A 20,457-nucleotide genomic window follows, 5' to 3' on the forward strand; every position below is an offset into this window, starting at 1 on the left:
ATGATTTTAACGCCTTTTCTCCCATCGTTGTCCACCGGCTCCTGCTGTCCGATGCTCCCGCTGCCTCCCGCCTCCAGACATCGTGGCCACCGTGGACAACGAGAAGCCGTCCCCCTGTGCCAGGACGGGCTCGGGCCGCCCGTGCACCATCAACGGCAGCGAGTGCCGGGGCGGCTGGCCGGGGCCCAACCACGGCGTCACCCACTTTGACAACTTCGGCTTCTCCATGCTGACCGTGTACCAGTGCATCACCATGGAGGGCTGGACCGATGTGCTGTACTGGGTGGGTCGGCCCGCACCTGCCCGGTCACCTCCCGTCAGCCCCAGCTGTCTGGGGTTGGGTCTGGGGCTGCCAGTCACCTACCCGAGTCACCCACTGTTCTCGCTACGCTCCCCCGGAAACCTGTACAGGGTGCATGTCCCCCCCGCCCCAGGTGTGTGTCCCAGCATGCTTTGGGCAGTCCCCAATGTACAGCCTGTCTGTGCAGGACCCACAACCAGTAGAGAAATGGAAGCCAGTAGCTCCGTGGTCTGGCTCCGGTCTCAGTTCCTAACTGGTCCCTAAGCCTGGCTGTGATGACTCATTCCTGATGGCCTGGAGTCAGATTTCTTGAGGGATGAGGGGCCCTTTGCGTCTCCCTTTTTGCCACTGGGCAAGACTGCTTTCCTATATACATGTTATTAGGTACCAGTTTCCTTGTCTGTAAAATATAGGTTCTACCCACATCACAGGGCAGCTGTGATGGTTAGTGGGGGGTGCACTGAATTACAACAATGCTGGCGCAGTCAACACTGTCAGTCTAGTTGTAGAGCCTATTATGTATTTGATGTTATTAAGAGCTAGGTTGCATTTCTTATTTAATCCTCCCGCAACGCAAAGCATTGTTCCCATCTCACAGATAGGGAACCTGAGGCACAGAGAGGTTCAGAGCTTGCCCAGTTACGGAGTTCATGAGTAATAGATGGAAGAAGTCTACTCGAATCACCTGGCTCCAATCCCAGAACCAAGTGTGACACTGCCCGTGGGGAAACAGTGTAACACTGTCAAGTGCTTTGCAAACATAAAGGATTAGTATGAGTAGTTCTTGTGATCTATTGTGGGAGCAAATTGCTCACCATTTGAAAGGGCTGCACGTGTTATTTCACCTCTGCTCTAAGAGGGAGTGTACATCTTTATCCCCATTAGGTAGATGGGATAATATTCAGAGGCAGTGGTTTGTCCATGAAGGAGCTGGCCAAGCTCAGGCCAAGACTTTTTACTGTTTCTTCTACTTTGAAAAATCTTGGTTGTAAAGACACCAACTGGAAATGGTGTTCGTGAGTCAGGCCAGGGCAGCGGGCGGGTGAAGGGTGAAATGGTTGAGTCTTACCTGGGCCTGGTAGGCAGCCCACAAGGCCCCCCTGGGAGGTCCTTTATCTTCAGGGCGTAGGTCTTCCGGAGAGAAAGTGCCCTCCCTTGGACCAGATGGCCTCTCTCATTGTCCCCCAGGGTGGGTGGGTGGGTGGGGACCCAGGGAGGGGACTCTTATTTCCGTCTGGCCAGGTCAACGATGCCATCGGGAATGAGTGGCCCTGGATCTACTTTGTCACCCTCATTCTGCTGGGGTCCTTCTTCATCCTCAACCTGGTGCTGGGTGTCCTGAGCGGGTAAGGGCGCTGGGAGGAGGGGTGAGAGGAGTGGGGGAGAAGAGGGGCAGGGGGAGGAAGGGGAGGCAGGGGAAAGGGAGGGGGAGGGCAGCGGAGGGCTGGCCCCAGGCGGCTCCAGGCCACCAGGAGGGATACAGCCAGCCGCAGGCAGTCCTTCCCCACCCCCCTGTTCTCCCCTCCTCCCACTGCCCCTTTTCCTTCACAGGGAGTTCACCAAGGAGCGGGAGAAGGCCAAGTCCAGGGGAACCTTCCAGAAGCTCCGGGAGAAGCAGCAGCTGGACGAGGATCTCCGCGGCTACATGAGCTGGATCACCCAGGGAGAGGTCATGGACGTCGACGATCTGCGAGAAGGTTCGCACCCCAGGCCCTGGTCAGCATGCCCCCCTCCCAGCTGCCCCTCGTAGTAAACCTAGGAGGCCCTGAGAGGGTGAGCGACTTGCCTAAACCTTACCGCTCAAAATGGCGGCGCCGGGCATGCCCAGGCACTGCCGTCCATCACCGCCCTCCCCCTTGGGCTCCTGGGAGCCTGGCCTCAGGAAAGCAGAGGGACCCAGGCCCACCCACGGCCTGCTGTCACAGGTGTGTCCAGTCAGCAGGCCCTTTTCCAGCTGTGTCCAGCACAGGGGGGCCCAGAAGACAGGCCCACTGTCTCTCTCTCTCTCTCCCCAGGAAAGCTGTCTTTGGACGAAGGTGGCTCTGACACGGAGAGTCTGTATGAGATCGAGGGTTTGAACAAAATCATCCAGTTCATGTGAGTATCTGCCCCTCTCTCTGGGGTCCTCCCGGCCTCAGGCTCCCTGAGATATGGTGTTGGAACCCAGTGACCTCCCTCCTAGGTGGCTTTAGAGTCACTTTCCCAGTCCCTTAGTGCAGTTGGAGGGCACTGAGCAGGTGACCTGTTCATAGACCACCGCCTGGGCAGGGAGCACATCTGGCTGCTACCCGCCGATCAGAGTGGACTTGGTGGGGCAGTTAGTCCTGGAACCTCTTCAGGGGACAAGGGCAGGTGTGTGCCCCACACAGGCAGCCAGTGAGCTTTGCAGAAAGGAGAATGGCAGCCCATGCTTTTGTCTCAAAAGGAGGGTATGTTTGTTTGATTGGCTGCTTTCTTTTACAAATGCAAATACAACTGTGATTTTGAAAGATCAAACAACTGAGAAACACGTCAAAGACAGGAGGCAGGCCCCACTGCCCTTTACAGAGGTGGCCATAGGAATGGATTAGTGTCCCTCCCAGGCTTTTCCAGGGTTTCATCTCTCGCACACACACCAGGCTTTCTGGGTTTTGTTTTTGCTTTTTACATGACAGGGTTATTTATATTAACTATTGTCACTGCAGAGCCTAGAGCAGTGCCCAACGAGGCGCGCCAGATGTTTGATGAACAAATGAATGCGTTATACATATTACCTAGTGACTTTCATTTTACCTTAAAATTATCTATTGAGGGCAACTTTATACTTATACATACACATCTTTCTTTTTCAAGACTTCATTTTTTTAGAGCAGTTTTAGGTTTATGGCAAAATTGAGTGGAAGGTACAGAAATTTCCCCAAACATGCACAATCTCCTCGTCATCAACATGCCCACCAGGTGGTACATTTGTCACCACTGATGAGCCTACATTGACGTGTCATCAGCCAGAGTCCACAGTTGACATTAGGGTCACTCTCAGTGTTGCGCATTCTACGGGTTTGGACAAATGTATCATGACACGTATCCATCATTATAGTGTCATACACAGATTTTGCTGCTCTAAAAATCCTCCGAGCTCTGCCTACTCATCCTTCCCAACCCTTCCACTGCTAAGAACCACTGATCCTTCTACTGTCTGCATAGTTTTGCCTTTTCCAGGTCGTAGAGTAGGAATCATGCAGTGAGTAGCCTTCTCGGATTGACTTCTGTCACTTGGTAATGTGCATTTAAGGTTCCTCCATGTAGCTCACACACCACTTTTGGTATATCTTTTGATGTAAAATATTCCACAGTGTGGATACTTAGTAATACTTAAACTATTCATGGTATGGATACTTAGTAATCTTTAAGTACCGCACAGTGTGGATACTTAGATACATAGTTTCAGTTAGGCTTTCCAGGTTGGGGCAATACGAACAGCGGCGGCACAGGGAGCAGTTGTATGAAAGTGTGAACATTTCTGCTGGCAGATCCCTCGAACCGGACTTGCTGGCTCAAAGGCTCAAAGGGTGTGTGCATTTTAAACCTTGGTAAATGCTGCCAAATTGCTCTCCAAAAAAGCAGCACTGACTGTGAAAGAGCCCTGGCCGCACACCCTCCCTAACACCAGATATCATTAATTTGTTGAAGAATTGCTTTTATAATGGGCAAAACTTGGCCTCCCAGTGTTGCCTTCACTCAAATTAAAATGTGTGGAGCCACTGCATGCCAGACACTGTGTTGTACGTTCTGTGCCATTAATTCTGGTTCCCTCTGAGGTTAGCATCACTGTATGGTCCTTTGAAAGAGGAAGGACTTAGCTAGTAAGAGACAAGATTGTGTTAATAGCTCAGCCTGGCTCCACAGCTGGTGCCCTCAGCCTCTCTCGTGTGGCTGGATGGGAGAGGGGTGGTCAGACTCAGTGTGGCCAGAGTCTGTCCGGAAGTAAAGCCGACAGGTGGGGCTCAGAGTAAAGCAGCTCATTGCCCCCCTCCTGCTCCATTTCCGCCCTCAGCCGCCACTGGAGGCAGTGGAACCGTATCTTTCGCTGGAAGTGCCACGACGTGGTCAAGACCAGAACCTTCTACTGGCTGGTGATACTAATCGTGGCCCTCAACACGCTGTCCATCGCCTCTGAGCACCACAACCAGCCTCTCTGGTTGACCCATTTGCAAGGTGAGCCAGGCTAGGAAGAGGACAGATTGGCTGATGGCCCGAGCCAGCCACTGGCACCTCGGGTTTTGCAGAGGTGGTCAATTAGAAACTGACATTGTTTTCTAGACATTCCAGGCTGGTGATATATTCCTCCTCCTGGCAGTTACAGTAACACATTGGGAAACCTCCAGACGTGCGCCCAGGTGTGTGGGCAAATCATCCCCATTACAGACACTAGACCTGAAGAATGCTGGCAATTCAGAACTTCAAGCTGCCAAGTTGAAATTCTGCTCCCAAAACAGCACCGTTTCACCAAATGTTTATTGGGTACATACTCTATGTAGGGCACAGAGAAAGACCTCAGGGTGCAGACAGAGTTAACAGTACCATGCCTTCATGAGCTCACTTAGCCCGAGGCAAAGACAGGTGCTAATAAATAATGTCAAGTCACTCTGGGGAGGGCGATAAAGGAAGTAACTATAAGGAGGAGGATTACAGTGAGAAGATAATGGAAAGTCATAAGCGGGACTATGACACGGTCAGACCTGAGTTCTTGAAGGATGAGTCTTGGTGGCAAGTAAATCAGTCAGCCTCACCCCGGCGGTGGGTGTCCCCTGTGTGTGGAGCTCCAGGCTGTGACAGGCAGCAGAGTAAGGAAAAAAGGGAGCCACCAAAAGTTCCACCAACACAGTGATCAAACTGAATGTCCTCCACACGACAAGCACATAGCAATGCTGCCCAAGTGATGACAATATTCCAAGGAGAGAAAAGGAAGTCTCTGGGTGACTGAAAACCTGGGCAGAGAGCTCGCGAGCTGACTTCCAGGAGCATTTCAGACCTACCCCCAAAACCCTAAAAGATGGCACTGAGTGCTCAATGCCTGTGCAGGGACACGAGATGGGGTCCAGGCACGTGTGACGTGGAAAACTGGGACTGACCACTGTGTAAAGCCAGGGCCGTGGAAGGGCTGCTCCCATGTAAGGGAAGCAAAATCTCAGCACGCATTGGGCCGGGAAGGAGGGTGGACACAGCTGTAGTACAAGCTCTGGGAAGAAGGGAAAACCCAGATCCCATCTGGCCCTGCACAGCAGTGAGGTCCACTTTGCACTGTCCTCAGGGGGGAGGGCTCCTGAGCTGAGCGAAACATAGAAAACTACTGACCGACAAGGGAAAGCCCTCGGCGGCCCAGCAGAAGCACGCATTAGCTATTCTTGAAGGTGTTTCTCAACTCAAGGTTTACAGGATTCCTCTGGGAAAGGAGCTTCCTGGAGATGAGCTCACAACAAAACGATTGAAACTGAATCAGGAACAGGGCCACTGTGAGGAAGAGTTATCAGGCACGATCTCCGGGAGACAGGAGAACAGGATATACACACTTTGTTTAAAATGATGGAAAATATTTTTTTTAAAAAAGGAAAATAGCTAGAAAAGAAGACTATGTTTTTCTGTGAATAGGAGATGGGAAACAATGCTACAGATCAGATGCATGTAACCATCCATCCATCCACCCATCCATCCATTATCTATTCATCTATCCATCCTTTATCCATCCATCCTTTATCCATCCATCCATCCATCCATCCATCCATCATCCATCCATCCACCCATCCTTCATCCATCCTTCATCCATCCATCTGTCCATCCACCCATCCATCCATCCTTCATCCATCCATCCATCCTTCATCCATTCTTCATCCATCCATCTGTCCATCCACCCATCCATCCTTCATCCATCCATCCGTCCATCCATCCATCCATCCATCCATCCATCCATCGATCCATCAGTGAATCCATTCAATGCAAACAATCTTGTTGAGGGCCCTCTGAATGTGCCATGCATTGTCAGTGACCAAATGTGGACAAGCTGTGAACACTGCCCAACAAGTGAAGTCAGGCATGAGTTTGAGGTTCCTGACCTGAGCAGATAAATGGACGGTAGTGCCACCTACTGAGATGAGAAAGAGAGTTCATCTCTTCCCAGGTACTTTTGAGGGATGGGGAGAATGGGCAAGACCCATCGACTTAGCCCTGGGCATGTTGAGTTTGAGGTGTCTTCGAGACATGGGAATGGAGCTGTAAAGGAGGCAGATGGCAAAATAGGCCTGGAACTCAGTGAAAGTTCTGAGTTGAAGAGTTAAAGTCTGGGAGGGATTGGCAGAGATGGCAGTGGGAGGCATGGTCTCAGAAGGCATCACCAGCTCACCGGGGACAGGGTACAGCTCAAGTCCAGCATCAGGGACCAGCTGAAGACGGCGTCTGTGGAGGAGACGTGGAAGTAGAGGAAACCCAGAAGGGTGTGGTGTCAAGAAGCCAGGGAAAAAGCAAGAGTCTGGTCCACTGTGCCCAGTGCTTCCGGGAGGCCAGGAAAATGAGCGTCAAATGTCTATTGGATTCGACCCCATGGAGTGATTGGTGACTGGTGGGGTGACGAGGAGGGCCTCTTAGCTGTAGAGCTGTTTAGCTTTTAGAAATCTTAATTAGTGTCCTTTCAAGGGGCAAAAATTCACTGGGTTCATTGGATTTTGAGAATAGGAAACAGACAATGGCTTGGACACGTGGAGAGGGGCTCCCGGAAGTGGGGGGAGGGCTCAGACAGGCACAGGCGCAGAGGCAGGAAAGGGGACATGACCTGAGCTTGCGCGTGTCCCCCAGACGTTGCCAACCAGGTGCTGCTGGCCCTCTTCACCATCGAAATGCTGATGAAGATGTACGGGCTGGGCCTGCGCCAGTACTTCATGTCCATCTTCAACCGCTTCGACTGCTTCGTGGTGTGCAGCGGTCTCCTGGAGCTCCTGCTCGTGGCCTCGGGCGCCATGAGCCCCCTGGGCATCTCCGTGCTGCGCTGCATTCGCCTCCTCAGGCTCTTCAAGGTCACCAAGTGAGCAGGGCGGGCGGGTCTGGCACCCCTGGGCGGCACCCCTGGGCGGCACACCTGGGCGGCACACGTGGGCGGCACACCTGGGCGGCACACCTGGGCATCACACCTGGGCGGCACACCTGAACATCACACCTGGGCGGCACACCTGGGCGGCACACCTGGGCATCACACCTGGGCGGCACACCTGGGTGGCACACCTCGGCATCACACCTGGGCGGCACACCTGGGCATCACACCTGGGCGGCACACCTGGGCATCACACCTGGGCGGCACACCTGGGCGGCACACCTGGGTGGCACACCTGGGCATCACACCTGGGCGGCACACCTGGGCGGCACACCTGGGCATCACACCTGGGCGGCACACCTGGGCATCACACCTGGGCGGCACACCTGGGCATCACACCTGGGCGGCACACCTGAACATCACACCTGGGCGGCACACCTGGGCGGCACACCTGGGCATCACACCTGGGCGGCACACCTGGGTGGCACACCTCGGCATCACACCTGGGCGGCACACCTGGGCGGCACACCTGGGTGGCACACCTGGGCAGCACACCTGGGCATCACACCTGGGCGGCACACCTGGGCGGCACACTTGGGCGGGTCCACACCCATCCCGTCTCCCATGGTCTGGGTCCTGCAAGTTGCCATGAAACCACTTCGAGTGTGAAATGACAAATGGAGGGCCGTGCTGTGAAGGAAGGGAAGAGTGGGGGGCGGACATGCAGGCGTGTCCCCCCCCCACGGACACCGGTGGGAGGGCCCCTCTCCACCTGGCGGCCGCCTCCTCAGGTACTGGACGTCGCTGAGCAACCTGGTGGCGTCCCTGCTCAACTCCATCCGCTCCATCGCCTCGCTGCTGCTGCTGCTCTTCCTCTTCATCGTCATCTTCGCCCTGCTGGGCATGCAGCTCTTCGGGGGCAGGTACGACTTCGAGGACGCAGAGGTGCCTCGCAGCAACTTCGACAACTTCCCGCAGGCTCTCATCAGCGTCTTCCAGGTGCGCTCCCTGCAGGTGCCCTCCCAAGGCCTGTCCTTTCCGATCAGGGTGGACGCCACCTCCTCCAGGAAGCCTCCTTGGATCTCCGGGTTTGAGTTCGAGGTTCCTGTGCCGGCTTGCGCCCCCTGTGCTTCTTTCCATGTGACAACTGCTTACTTGTGTCCTCCAGACTCCTGAGCTAGGACTATGTCCAGCTTGTCCTCTGTGCCCATGCCCCTGGTGCCAGCAAAGGGCGGGCCCACAGTAGGGTGACAGCTCATGAATGAATGGGGTCAGGGTGGCTGGGAGGCCAGGTGCTTGCTTTCTTTGCCGTGTGCCCCTCCTATCTCTGAGCACAAAGCCAGACAACGTGAGTCCCCCCCAAGGCTGCGCCTCCCCAAGAAGCACAGACCATCTCGCCCTGGGGAGGCTCAGCCCCCGTGCCACCCAAGGGGGCAGGGCTGGGACTCACCAAGAGGCGCCTGGGAGGAGCTGCCTTAGTGTAGAGAAATGCTCCCGTCCGCTGCAGCCAGTACCCCTGAGGGACACCCTCGTTGGGACAGTGGACAAGTGTGTGACAACCAGTTGGTCCTATCCGTGGGTCCTCTGTCTTCCATTCAGCCAGTGGGCTGGCCACACATGTCTTTAAAGGCATGTGACATTTCACAGTCTGTTGGAGGCTGGAGTGACAGTAGGCTGGGTGGGGATGGTACAGTGAAGCCTGAGTGTTCGAAACAGCACAGGGTAGCAGTGACCCCACGGTGACAGTCAAACTCCTTGGCCCTGGAAAACCACGGATAGGATTTTGGCTCATTGGAAGAGGTGCAGAGAGGAGAGCAGGGGCCTTTTGTCCTGGCCGTGGAGGGAGAGAGGGAAGGTCTAGGAATGGGCACATTAGAAGGGACCTTTGGGACATGCAGTCCCCGCCGAAGACTCTTCAGTCCCTCTGAGAGCCCAGCTTTGCTCCCTGCCCCCAGGTCCTGACAGGTGAAGACTGGAACTCTGTGATGTACAATGGAATCCTGGCCTACGGGGGGCCCTCCTACCCCGGCATGCTGGTGTGCATTTATTTCATCATCCTTTTCGTCTGTGGCAACTGTATCCGTCCACAGCACGCGTAGGGAGGGGGCTGGGACATGGGCTTAAAACAGGGGCCGGGGTGCCCCTGGCCAGGCTCCCAGGTTCACGGGGAGCTGGGGGAGATAGGACGCGGCAAATGGCAAGTGCAGGTGTAACTGGAGGATAATTCCTTCCACCAGGGAGGTTAGAGAGCCCACGGTGACAGGTTACAGGTGGGAGGCATTCATCCAGGAAGGCTGGTGAGCCCGGAGCAGGTGGGAGGAAGGACAAGGCTTGGAGCAGGGGCAGTGGAGATGGTGGGATACCTGTTGCAAAGGCCGAAGGCTGGGAGGCAGTAAGAAGGTACCAGACAGTGTGAGCTTGGGCAGAGCAAGAGACAGGAGGGTGAGGTGGGCAGTGCCCACGTCCCGATGTCTGCTCCACGGAACTTGATATTATGCATAAGTGAGGGAGGGAACCCTGGTCCCTTGAGCTCATGGGTGCCAAGCATGATTCTCCCGTGTAGGACGTAGTGGCTCCCCACACAGTCTGGTGTGTGTGTGTGTGTGGGTGTCAGTCCAGGGCAGGAAATGGATGGTGTTCAATGCGGGTGGATTCAGGCCCGTCGTGGGCACCCTGTGCAGGCCCCCCCTGGATGTGTGTCTGTGTCCCTGTGCCCATGCCTTCCTGGGGGGTAGCTCTGGCAAGAGCGACTCCAGTGGCCCCACCAAGGGAGTGAGGTGAAGTCTTGCCGATGCAGGCGGGCAGGGTGGGCGCCGGCCAGAGGCTCCCCTCCACCCAAAGCTCAGGCTCCTTAGCCTGACACCCTCAGACATTCTGCTCAACGTCTTCCTGGCCATTGCCGTGGACAACCTGGCCGAGGCAGAGAGCCTGACCTCTGCCCAGAAGGCCAAGGCTGAGGAGAGAAAACGCCGGAAGATGTCAAAGTGAGTGCTGCGTCCTTGGCAGGGGGACCTGCAGTGCTCAGCTGTGTGGCCTGCAGCTCTGGGCAGTGGCTCCTGGGCCCCTGAGGAGCAGACACCATGCCTCCGTGACAGCTGCCCAGTGGGCAGGCCTTTGACCAGCAGACACAGCGAGGGCTAAGGTCCTGGGAGGTGTCCCTGGGGGCTGGACGAGAGGCAAGTCGGCGTGTAGACAGGCCTCGGAAATGTGGGGGCAGAGCCAGCAGGCCGGGCCCGGAGCCCTGCTGAGCGTTCTAGGAATTCTCCCTGCCGGCCACTGCGTCCCCGAGATCTTGGCGGTCATTTCCCTCTGCTGGGCCTCAGTTATCTCACCTGTGAAGTGGAGTTGACATCTCAGGTCCTTTCTAATTGCCTCCATCCATGAGCTGGTCATCGAACCTATAGCCCGAGCCCCTCCTCCGGGAGAAGCAGGATGTGTGGTCTGGACAGAGTTTCTGAAACGCACTGGGTGTGTCGCCTGGGGACCTTGTCAAAAAGCAGATTCTGAATCAGGAAGCTTGGGATGGGGTGGAGACTGCATTTCCAGCACGCTCCCAGGTGGGGCCAAAGCGGCTGGTTCGAGAACCAGCTGCCCTGAGTGGTCCCAGACAAAGACCTGTTCCCCCCACCCCCCATCCCCAGTGTCCGTTCCTGGTGGAGGCAAGAAGGGGAGAGGGAGGAGGAGAGGCCAGCTGTGGAGTGCCCACGTGCCCTAAGACTTTCCAAAGACCTGGGCCTTGTCTTGGACCAAACTTCCGCCCCCCGACCTGGGTGCAAAGCCACCTAGCCCCCACTCGCCCATCAGCAGTCATTGCCCGTGGCTGGTGGTGAGCTGTACTTGGCCATGCGTGTAAGCTGGCGGTCGGCGCTCTCGTCACAGAGGCCTTGCCCGGGCCCACCGCTGACCCGTCCTCCACAGAGCTACCTGAGCCCTTGGTGCAGGGTCCCCGGAGGGTGTCCCCAGGCTGAGCACGTCCTCAAGAACTTTCTAGCTGGACCTTCACTTTGTGTTCCTTGGTCTCCTCAACCCAGGGGCCTCCCAGAGAAGCCTGAGGAGGAGAAGTCAGTGGCCAAGAAGCTGGAACAGAAACCCAAGGGTGAGGGCATCCCCACCACGGCCAAGGTGAGCTCCGCACACGGCCTTCCCCGGGCCAGCATGGGGCGGGCCTCCACGCGGGAAGTCCCTGGCTCCCCCACGCCTGAGGGTGCTGCGGGCAGGTGGCAGGTAGGAGAGTTGCTCTCAGCCGGGCGACGGCACCTGCCTCCACTCCACGAGGGTACTGTCAGTGGCTACAAGGGAATCCTGGCTGCTGAGAGGCACACTTGTCCCGATCTGGGAACCAGACTTCAGAGTCCTAGCTTCCCGCCCCAGGCAGGTGTCCCCACCATTTGACACCTCTTTCCACTGAGAGGCCCAGACTGGCTTCCCACCATTCTAGCCCCAGGTTACCCCGACCTGGCTCCGCAAACCCTCTCGGGGCTGAGGAAGCAGAGCTCCAAAGGTCAGAGAACAGGCCCTGGGGGTGGGGGTGGGGGTGCTAAGCAGGGGGCACAGTGCACAGGCACAGACAGGCTGGGGTCCTGGCTTTACCCCATGGGAGCTTGGCCAGCTTGTCTGACTTTCTGGGCCTGGCTTCTTACCTGTCAAACGGGAACGGTCATTGCGTCACCTGTCCCCAGGCTATAGGGAGCATTACATGAGCGGAAACCTACACTGGCCCTCCAGCAAATGTTCCACAAGTGGAAACTGCAGGTCTTGTTTTCCTCATCGTCTTCCTTGTGTTCCTTCCGACAGCTGAAAATCGATGAGTTTGAGTCTAACGTCAATGAGGTGAAGGACCCCTACCCCTCGGCTGACTTCCCAGGTGAGGGTCCTGGGACTGCGCGGGGAGGAGGGTTTGTGCTAGGATTGGTTTCTCCCCAGGGACAGTCTCTCCTGTGTCCCCGACCTGGACTCCCTCCGCTCCCAGTTTATGAGCATCTGAGATGGTGTGAGTCCAGCCCTGAGACAGAAGTGCAATAGCAAGTCTCCTTGGCCTTGCTCCTGGCCCTATTTCTGGAAGGTTCTGGGCCTGTTATTCCCGATAGTTCAATCCTGTTCACTGCAGGGAAAGGGAGATGCCTGGGTTGGCCTCTGCTGCCGTCCTCGTGTCCTGCTCTGGTCTGGCACCACCTTGATTGCTGGCTGCTGGGGCTCATGGTTGGGTTCAGAGTGCAGAAGCCAGGGGAGCAGTAAAGTATGGAAACACAGCCAATTTCTGTCTCCCTCCCTGTAGGGGATGATGAAGAAGATGAGCCCGAGATCCCAGTGAGCCCCCGACCACGGCCCCTGGCTGAGCTGCAGCTGAAAGAGAAGGCGGTGCCCATTCCAGAAGCCAGCTCCTTCTTCATCTTCAGCCCCACCAACAAGTGAGTGGCCCCCTGGCCGCTGTGTGGGGTGATTTATGGGGCACGCAGAGAAGGCTCTTTCCCTGCTCTAAAAAGACTCCCATCTCCGGATCTCTGAGCCTACAATTACGCGATGAGAAACTCATTCCTTCAGCTAATAGCTCGTGTCCTGTCTAAAATGCTAGCATCTCTGGGCAAAGGAAAGTTGTCAGTCTTCTCTGTTACTTGCACTTGAGAGGCACTGGTACACTGGTTCCTTTCCAAGAGCGATTTTAGACAGGACAAGGGGGTGAGAGCTGGGGGAGCTGTAGTTCTTACTGGCTTCATACTTCACACCTTTGAAACACCGACTGTAATCTTCAAGGAGCCCCATGTATCTGCCTCATAGATAGAGACCCGCTTGTCCCGCTCTTTTGGTGGGGCAACGGGGTGGTGGTGGTGGGGTAGTGGGGAGCGGCTTGCTGGGGCGTGGGACTAAGGCTACGGGACAGAAGGAAGGGCAGGGCACCTTGCATGTCCAGCCAGATGCCGGCCATCCTTCTCCACTGACCTGGGAGGGAGGGATCCAGTGTCCCCGTGGAGGGCAGAGGCTGGTAAGGCCCAGCGGCTCACAGCCCCCCCGAACCCCACCCACTGCCCTTGCAGGATCCGTGTCACGTGCCATCGTATCGTAAACGCCACCTGGTTCACCAACTTCATTCTGCTCTTCATCATGCTCAGCAGTGCTGCGCTGGCCGCCGAGGACCCCATCCAGGCCGAGTCCATGAGGAATCAGGTGACAGCAGACCCCTGCCCTCGGCGGCTCAGCACCCCGCCCTACTCCAGTCCTCAGCTACCCGCACACCTCACCCTGCTCCCAAGTTCAACTGTATCATCTGTGTGCCTATAGGTATCAGAGTTTCTTAGCTTTTAAGTCCCTGGAAGACCAAGACTGCCCAATCTACTTCTTCTGAATAGTATCGTCACAGCATGTAGCACAGACGGGCTCTTGTTGCCTGGTTTTAATGATGGTGGTGAGGGTGGTGGTGATGGTGGTGATGAGGGTGATGAAGATGGTGATGGTGGTGGTGATGGTGATGGTGGTGGTGGTGGTGATGGTGGTGGTGATGGTGGTGGTGGTGGTGGTGATGGTGGTGGTGGTGATGGTGATGAGGGTGGTGGTGGTGGTGGTGGTGGTGATGGTGGTGGTGGTGGTGATGGTGGTGGTGATGGTGGTGGTGGTGATGGTGGTGGTGGTGATGGTGATGAGGGTGGTGGTGGTGATGGTGGTGGTGGTGATGGTGGTGATGGTGGTGGTGGTGATGGTGATGAGGGTGGTGGTGGTGGTGGTGGTGGTGATGGTGGTGGTGATGGTGGTGGTGGTGGTGGTGAATGTGGTGATGGTGGCGGTGATGGTGGTGGTGATGGTGGTGATGGTGGTGGTGATGGTGGTGATGGTGGTGATGGTGATAAGGGTGATGGTGGTGGTGGTGGTGGTGGTGATGGTGGTGATGATGATGATGGTGGTGATGATGGTGATGGTGGTGATGATGATGGTGATGGTGGTGATGATGATGATGGTGGTGATGATGGTGATGGTGGTGAATGTGGTGATGGTGGTGGTGATGGAGGTGATGGTGATATTTCTGCTCCACCCTTCCTCTCACTGACTTCTCCTCCCCTGTCCTGCCCCCAGATCCTCGGGTATTTTGACATTGCATTCACCTCTGTCTTCACTGTGGAGATTGTCCTCAAGGTGAGTAGAGGCTGTCATGTGGGGCCAGGGAACCACGCCTGACATGGCTCCAACTTATTCACACAGCATCACTTGGGAGCTGGACGGCAGGGATGAGGGAAAAGCAAGGAGAGGCCGAGAGCAGCAGGGAGACTTGACCCTGGAGACAGCTTAGGTTTCCGCTCACAGGCTGGGCTGAGTGCTTGAGCAGGTGGACAGTGGGGACATGACGTGTAGCCCCTGCAGCCCACACCTCTCAGCCAAACAGTCATGTCATGTCATGTCATGTGGAGCACTGGGCATTTTCCTTCCATGTTCAAGACACAGTTCACCTGAGAGTAGAGCCGGGGAGCTCTGATTCCTTCCTAGACCTTCATTAGCAGTGACTGAGAGGGCCCCTCGCCAGGCACCCTCAGAGAAGTGTCTGCTGCCCTGGGCTGGGTGTCTGGCCGCCCTGCTCTGTCCCACTTCTTGTCTACAGCACATTGCTGCTCGCCTATCCTCCAGGTGGACGCACTGGGGCCACAATACCGTGGTGGAGGATCTGGGAGGCAGAGGGGGGCTACCTGTGTGACTGAGCCCCAGAAGCCCCAGCCTTCGCCTTCACAAGCAAGGAGGGGAGAGGGCAGCCATGCAGGAGAAAAGCCCTGCTGAGCACGCTACAGTATGAAATGAGGACGGTCCCTTATTTCAGGATCCTTACTATCAAAGGAGTTGAGCAGAAGGAGATGGTGGCTTCCATGAGATCCAGGAGGACTTCTTGAAGGTGGTGGCATTACAGTTAGACCTTGAAGAACTTCATTAGGGAGAGAGAACAAGAGCAGTCCGGGGGGACAGAACCGTAACAAATGCACTGTAAGATGTTTGGGACATGCTCAGAGAGTGGCCCCTTTGGGCAGGGGTATGACACACATACAGGGAGGCCTGGCTTCAGAGGCTGGGAAGGCAGCTTGAGAGGAAATCACACAGGGCCCTGAATGCCATGAAAGTCCTCAACCCTGTCAGACGTTAGGGGCATATGTGTTTGTGCAAAGGGCCTGGGGGATTGTCAGAGAATGCGGGAGAGAAGCTGAGAGGTGCAGCCAGGGGTGCAGGGGGCTAGAAAGAGAGGGGTCAGGGGCTTGGTGAAGGTCTTCAACTCCTGCTGGGGTTCTTCAGCCAACTCAGGCATCCTTAGGGCAGAGGTGACGTCTGAAGAAGCTTCTTGCAAGGAGGAATGGTATCACATCCTGTAGGAGAGAGGAGGCCAGGGCTTCCCCACTCTGTGACCCCACAGGGATGGAGACTATGGCATCTGACAAAAGAGACAGGCTTTGAGAGGGCCCTATGCTTCCCGAACAGGGAGCAGAAAATGGGGAACATGCTTAGGACACAGCGAGAAGTGGGGAGAAAAACAGAGAACTTCTGGCAGACCCTTGCCTCTTGCAGAGCAGACTGAGGCAAATCTTCCCCCCAGAAGCCCTTCCTTTGGGGACATGCCTGTCCCCAGCCCGGCCCCACCCAGGGTACTGCCTCTCTGTCCCCAGATGACCACCTACGGTGCCTTCCTGCACAAAGGCTCCTTCTGCCGCAACTATTTCAACATCCTGGACCTGCTGGTGGTGGCCGTGTCCCTCATCTCCATGGGACTTCCGTGAGCAGCGGCAGGGCCGGCGGGGGTCGGGGGGCCCCTCTGCTCCATGCCAGGGCCTCAGAGTGGGAGTGCTGCTCGGTGGTCAAACTGAGCCTTAAGGGGAGGGTGTCTCAGCAACATTCACAGGGGTCTGGTCCCTTGGGGTGTCATCAACTGGACCCAAGTGACAGTGCTAGGTAAGCAGAGCGACGTGCCGGAGACTAGGAGGGAATGCGGAGAGGAGAGTGCTGTCCCCCAGCTGCCCATGGGGAGCACAGCCCCGGCCCTTGGTGCCTCCAGCTAGACGTGGGACACAGCCTGTAGCCAGTGCAGAGGGAGCCCTTGCTGTGCAGCCGGCACCAGAGGGGGGCATGCCCATTAGCAGGAGGCACACGCAGCCACGGGCAGCAGAGGGGAAGACGGGAGTGCTTTCAGGCAGAAACAGGCCTGTGGGGAGCAGGAGGCGGGAAGCTGGGCGCTGCCCTCAGCCCTGCCCCCGGCCACCGGCCCAGGTCCAGCTCCATATCGGTGGTGAAGATTCTGAGGGTCCTGAGGGTGCTGCGGCCCCTGCGAGCCATTAACAGAGCGAAAGGGCTAAAGGTGAGGGGACCGGGTGGCACCTAGTGGGGGGTGCGGGGGCTTCCGGGGGCCTGACCCCGCAGTCCTCAGCCCATCCCCTGTGCTGGTCGTGGGTGAGGGTGAGGGTGAGGGTGGGCGGCCATGTCCCCCAGCCGGCTGGCACTTCTGGGGTCCCTCGGCTGGGATGTGGAGGGTGGGGGCTCCCGCCGTGGCCCCCACCAGCCCGTCCCCCCCCAGCACGTGGTGCAGTGCGTGTTCGTGGCCATCCGCACCATCGGGAACATCGTACTGGTCACCACCCTCCTGCAGTTCATGTTTGCCTGCATTGGGGTCCAGCTGTTCAAGGTGAGCCCGCAGGCCCTCGCTGGAGCCCGCCCATTTCCCCTCCAAGCGGAGGGGGCCCCAGGGGTCCGCCAGGGCCCTGTGGGCAGCCTTCCCAGGGTATCTGCCATCTTCCTGGCTTCTGGATGACGAAGGGACCGCCCCCCGCCCCCCACCCTTCGCCAGCCCTGCAGTCAGCCCTCCCCATCCTCACCCTCTCCCACCCCTTCTCCCACCCCGCCAGGCCTGTCTAAAACGCTCCCCACCCCAGGACTGTCAGTCAGCTGGGTTTCCGCACCCCATGTGCTGGCTGGGACTCCTGCTGTCACTTGTCTTCCAGGAGCTTCTGAGAGTGGCAGGCCATCTTTGCTGGTCTGGGAGCCAACCCCACTCTGTTAGTTTCCGGAAGGACAGGGCTGCTCAGCTCCTTTTCAGGAACCAGCCCTACCTGCGTGTCCCTCCCACAGAGCTGGTTTGCAGAAGCCTCTGGCTTTGGGATCTTCTGCAGGACACAGAAATTGATAGCTGGGCACACCATCGACACCCTGAATGCTCCTTTTGTGACCCAATCTGTTCCCACCGCCAAGTGTGGTCTGTTAAAGCACGAGATTTAGCCCAGGCAGACGCAGATGTACCCTGCCACTGTGGCCCATCAGGCGCTCATTCAGCAAACGTTTGCGGCGCTCGTTCTCTGGGTCGGGGCCTCTGCTAGGGCTGAGGGCCTCACCAAGCAAAGCCAGGAACAGGCTGAGGGTGGTGGGGAAGGAGGCCCCCCACCCACTCTGAGAGGAAGACCCAGGCTCCTCCTTCCAGAGGCCCTGCCTTCCTGCTCTGTTGACACCCATTTTCCATCTTGTTTCCATGACAACATGTCTCCCTCCCTCCTCCTGGATGCAGGGGAAGTTCTTCAGCTGCAATGACTTGTCCAAGATGACAGAGGAGGAGTGCAGGTGCGCTGTGCTCTGCTGGCCAAGGGTGACCAGACGGGGATGTGTGAGGGGGCAGGTGGCCCTCCCGGCTGGAGGAGCTGGGAACCGCGCCCCTCAGTGCAGGAGGGGTGCTCCCACCAGCACCTTGCCTTGGGTAACCCCGTGGGAAGGGAGCGCCCAGTGGTGTCCCTTCTGCACCTTCATTTCTCCTGCACACCCACTGCCTGGGACCCCAAGGACACGGGGGGGCAGCACGGCCGTGTGCAGTGGTGACCAGGTCTCCCCACACTCGTCAGGGGCTATTACTACGAGTACAAGGATGGGGACCCCACGCAGATAGAGCTGCACCCCCGCGAGTGGATACACAACGAATTCCACTTTGACAACGTGCTGTCGGCCATGATGTCCCTGTTCACAGTGTCCACCTTCGAGGGGTGGCCGCAGTGAGTGACGCCTGGGGCCTGGGGCCTGGGGCCCAGTCAGGTCGGGGCAGGGCCAGGCCCGGGTAGGTGCTCAGCCGACGCCGCCGGCTCGCGGGTCTGCAGGACTGCTGTGTGCGCTGGTCACTCCACAGAGAGTCTGACAGGGGAGCTCTCAGCAAAGACGCTGTCCCCCACAGGGGGCGCCCTACAGCGGAGGCAGGAGAGGGCCCCCGGGAAAGGCAGGCCAGTCCAGGACCTGTCCCTGGCCCGGCCCTGACTCCTCTCCGGTCGCTCAGCCGTTCCCAAGGCTCCCGCGGCCCCTGGGGGTGGGCACAGCCCTGGCTCCCTGCCCCGGCCCCCCTCGCCCAGCCCAGCGCCCTGTCCCCTCTGCCCGCCCCAGGCTACTGTTCAAGGCCATCGACTCCAACAAGGACGACACGGGCCCCGTGTACAACAACCGCGTGGAGATGGCCATCTTCTTCATCGTCTACATCATCCTCATCGCCTTCTTCATGATGAACATCTTCGTGGGCTTTGTCATCGTCACCTTCCAGGAGCAGGGGGAGACCGAGTACAAGAACTGTGAGCTGGACAAAAACCAGGTGCCTGGGGACATGGGGCCCAGGCCTCCTGACTGTGAAGAGTCCTGGGGCTGGGGTGACCCCGGTCCTCTAAGGAAGCCCAGCCCCCACGCACCTCACTCCATCGCCAAACTGAAGCAACACCAGCTGGTCGGGAGGGGGCTTCTCATGGGACCCTCATGATGCCCAGAAGAAGGGAGCCCTTCAAAGCCCTGGGCTGGGTTCCGGCCGTGTCAGGAAAGGGCCGTGAGGACCCTGAGGGCCCCACCAGCCAATGGGACGCCTCTCCTCAGCGGTCCAGCAGAGTCCCTCAGCCCCGGGCTCGGGCTCCCTCCAGCCCATGGATGTGGGTGTGGAGGAGTGGGGCCCTCGGAGGAGCTGACGGCCGGCCACTGTGTCCCATCTCAGCGCCAGTGTGTGCAGTACGCCCTGAAGGCCCGCCCCCTGCGGTGCTACATTCCCAAGAACCCGTACCAGTACCAGGTGTGGTACTTGGTCACCTCGTCCTACTTTGAGTACCTGATGTTTGCCCTCATCATGCTCAACACCATCTGCCTGGGCATGCAGGTGAGGACCACGGACACACGGCCCCGACGGCAGGGCTGCAGGCCGGTTCCCCAGGCCACTCTTCCTGCCACCTGCTGCGCACCAGGCATGGTGTGGGCGGGTGCTACGCGGGACCAACAAGGGAACTGCCCCACACCTTGTTGCCAAGCACCTAGCGGTTTGTTAAGGGCGTAACTCAAGCATTCCAGCAGCTGTGCAACTCTGTAAACAGGAGAGGGCCATGCGGAAGGATGAGGGAGTGTCAGATACGCACGTGCTCCATGCTCTGTGTCTCTGCTGCTGAAGATCTGGATGGTTGAGCTCGTTGGGATGTTGGCTCTGGTCCCAAGGAGAATGGATTTAATATTCGCAGAACTGGAGTCCCTTAGGAGTCGAGCACACGTCACAGACAATGTCCTAGACAGCAACATCAGGAAGCCGTAATTAAAGATCTGATCCCTTAGGGCCTGTGTACACAGAACCTCACAGTGAGGCTTCCTGGTCCCCGGAGGCCAACACAGCCAGCTGTGACCGCCCACTGCCAGGCGGTGAGGACGTGGAGGGAATCCCTGTGCCAGCAGGCCCTGGTCGTACAGAGCATCGGGACCAAGGGCTCGCGTTTGGGCCCAAGGCAGGCAGTAGACGAGGGTCGTCCTGCCAGGACGGTGGGATGGGGGCAACCAGCAGACTGTCCTGAACTGGCTTGGGAGGTTTTGTGGAAGAAGTGGGAAGTGATCCACTTTCCAGGGAAGAAAGAGGGTAAGGGATTCCTGGGAAGTTTGAGAAGAAAGGCCATAGTGGGTGAAGGGGGCTAAGGTTATGGCTCTGAGCTACCTCCCATCACGGGGCCAGGTGCACATGCAGTGGACTTGGTGATCTCAGCATCCCACCAGCTCTGGAACCCAGGGCTCCTCTCTCCCTTGTCCTGTGTCCAAATGACCAGAAGGAGCATGTCACACAGCCCTGCTGGGGGACCTCCTCTGGTCATCGCAGAACAGACGTGAACAA

The 20,457-nt window shown here is 57.6% G+C and overlaps 1 protein-coding gene across 1 annotated transcript in view; it reads left to right on the plus strand.

Moving 5' to 3' along the window:
- The window catches only part of CACNA1S (calcium voltage-gated channel subunit alpha1 S), a gene marked incomplete at its 3' end in the record, with an annotated part of 45,487 nt that overhangs the window by 10,188 nt on the left and 14,842 nt on the right, over nucleotides 1-20,457 (plus strand). The window contains exons 6-26 of the mRNA XM_081038944.1: nucleotides 78-283; nucleotides 1,544-1,647; nucleotides 1,853-1,998; nucleotides 2,317-2,398; nucleotides 4,335-4,495; nucleotides 7,127-7,352; nucleotides 8,150-8,357; nucleotides 9,314-9,434; nucleotides 10,228-10,342; nucleotides 11,390-11,480; nucleotides 12,153-12,222; nucleotides 12,634-12,766; nucleotides 13,391-13,520; nucleotides 14,421-14,480; nucleotides 15,986-16,092; nucleotides 16,584-16,671; nucleotides 16,888-16,995; nucleotides 17,869-17,921; nucleotides 18,197-18,343; nucleotides 18,723-18,924; nucleotides 19,312-19,470. Of these exons, the coding sequence (XP_080895070.1) occupies nucleotides 78-283; nucleotides 1,544-1,647; nucleotides 1,853-1,998; nucleotides 2,317-2,398; nucleotides 4,335-4,495; nucleotides 7,127-7,352; nucleotides 8,150-8,357; nucleotides 9,314-9,434; nucleotides 10,228-10,342; nucleotides 11,390-11,480; nucleotides 12,153-12,222; nucleotides 12,634-12,766; nucleotides 13,391-13,520; nucleotides 14,421-14,480; nucleotides 15,986-16,092; nucleotides 16,584-16,671; nucleotides 16,888-16,995; nucleotides 17,869-17,921; nucleotides 18,197-18,343; nucleotides 18,723-18,924; nucleotides 19,312-19,470 (2,717 nt within the window). The remainder of the gene's footprint in view (nucleotides 1-77; nucleotides 284-1,543; nucleotides 1,648-1,852; nucleotides 1,999-2,316; nucleotides 2,399-4,334; nucleotides 4,496-7,126; nucleotides 7,353-8,149; nucleotides 8,358-9,313; nucleotides 9,435-10,227; nucleotides 10,343-11,389; nucleotides 11,481-12,152; nucleotides 12,223-12,633; nucleotides 12,767-13,390; nucleotides 13,521-14,420; nucleotides 14,481-15,985; nucleotides 16,093-16,583; nucleotides 16,672-16,887; nucleotides 16,996-17,868; nucleotides 17,922-18,196; nucleotides 18,344-18,722; nucleotides 18,925-19,311; nucleotides 19,471-20,457) is intronic.

Source organism: Rhinolophus hipposideros (assembly GCF_964194185.1).
Source record: "Rhinolophus hipposideros genome assembly, chromosome: 26".
Taxonomy (NCBI): Eukaryota; Metazoa; Chordata; class Mammalia; order Chiroptera; family Rhinolophidae; genus Rhinolophus; species Rhinolophus hipposideros.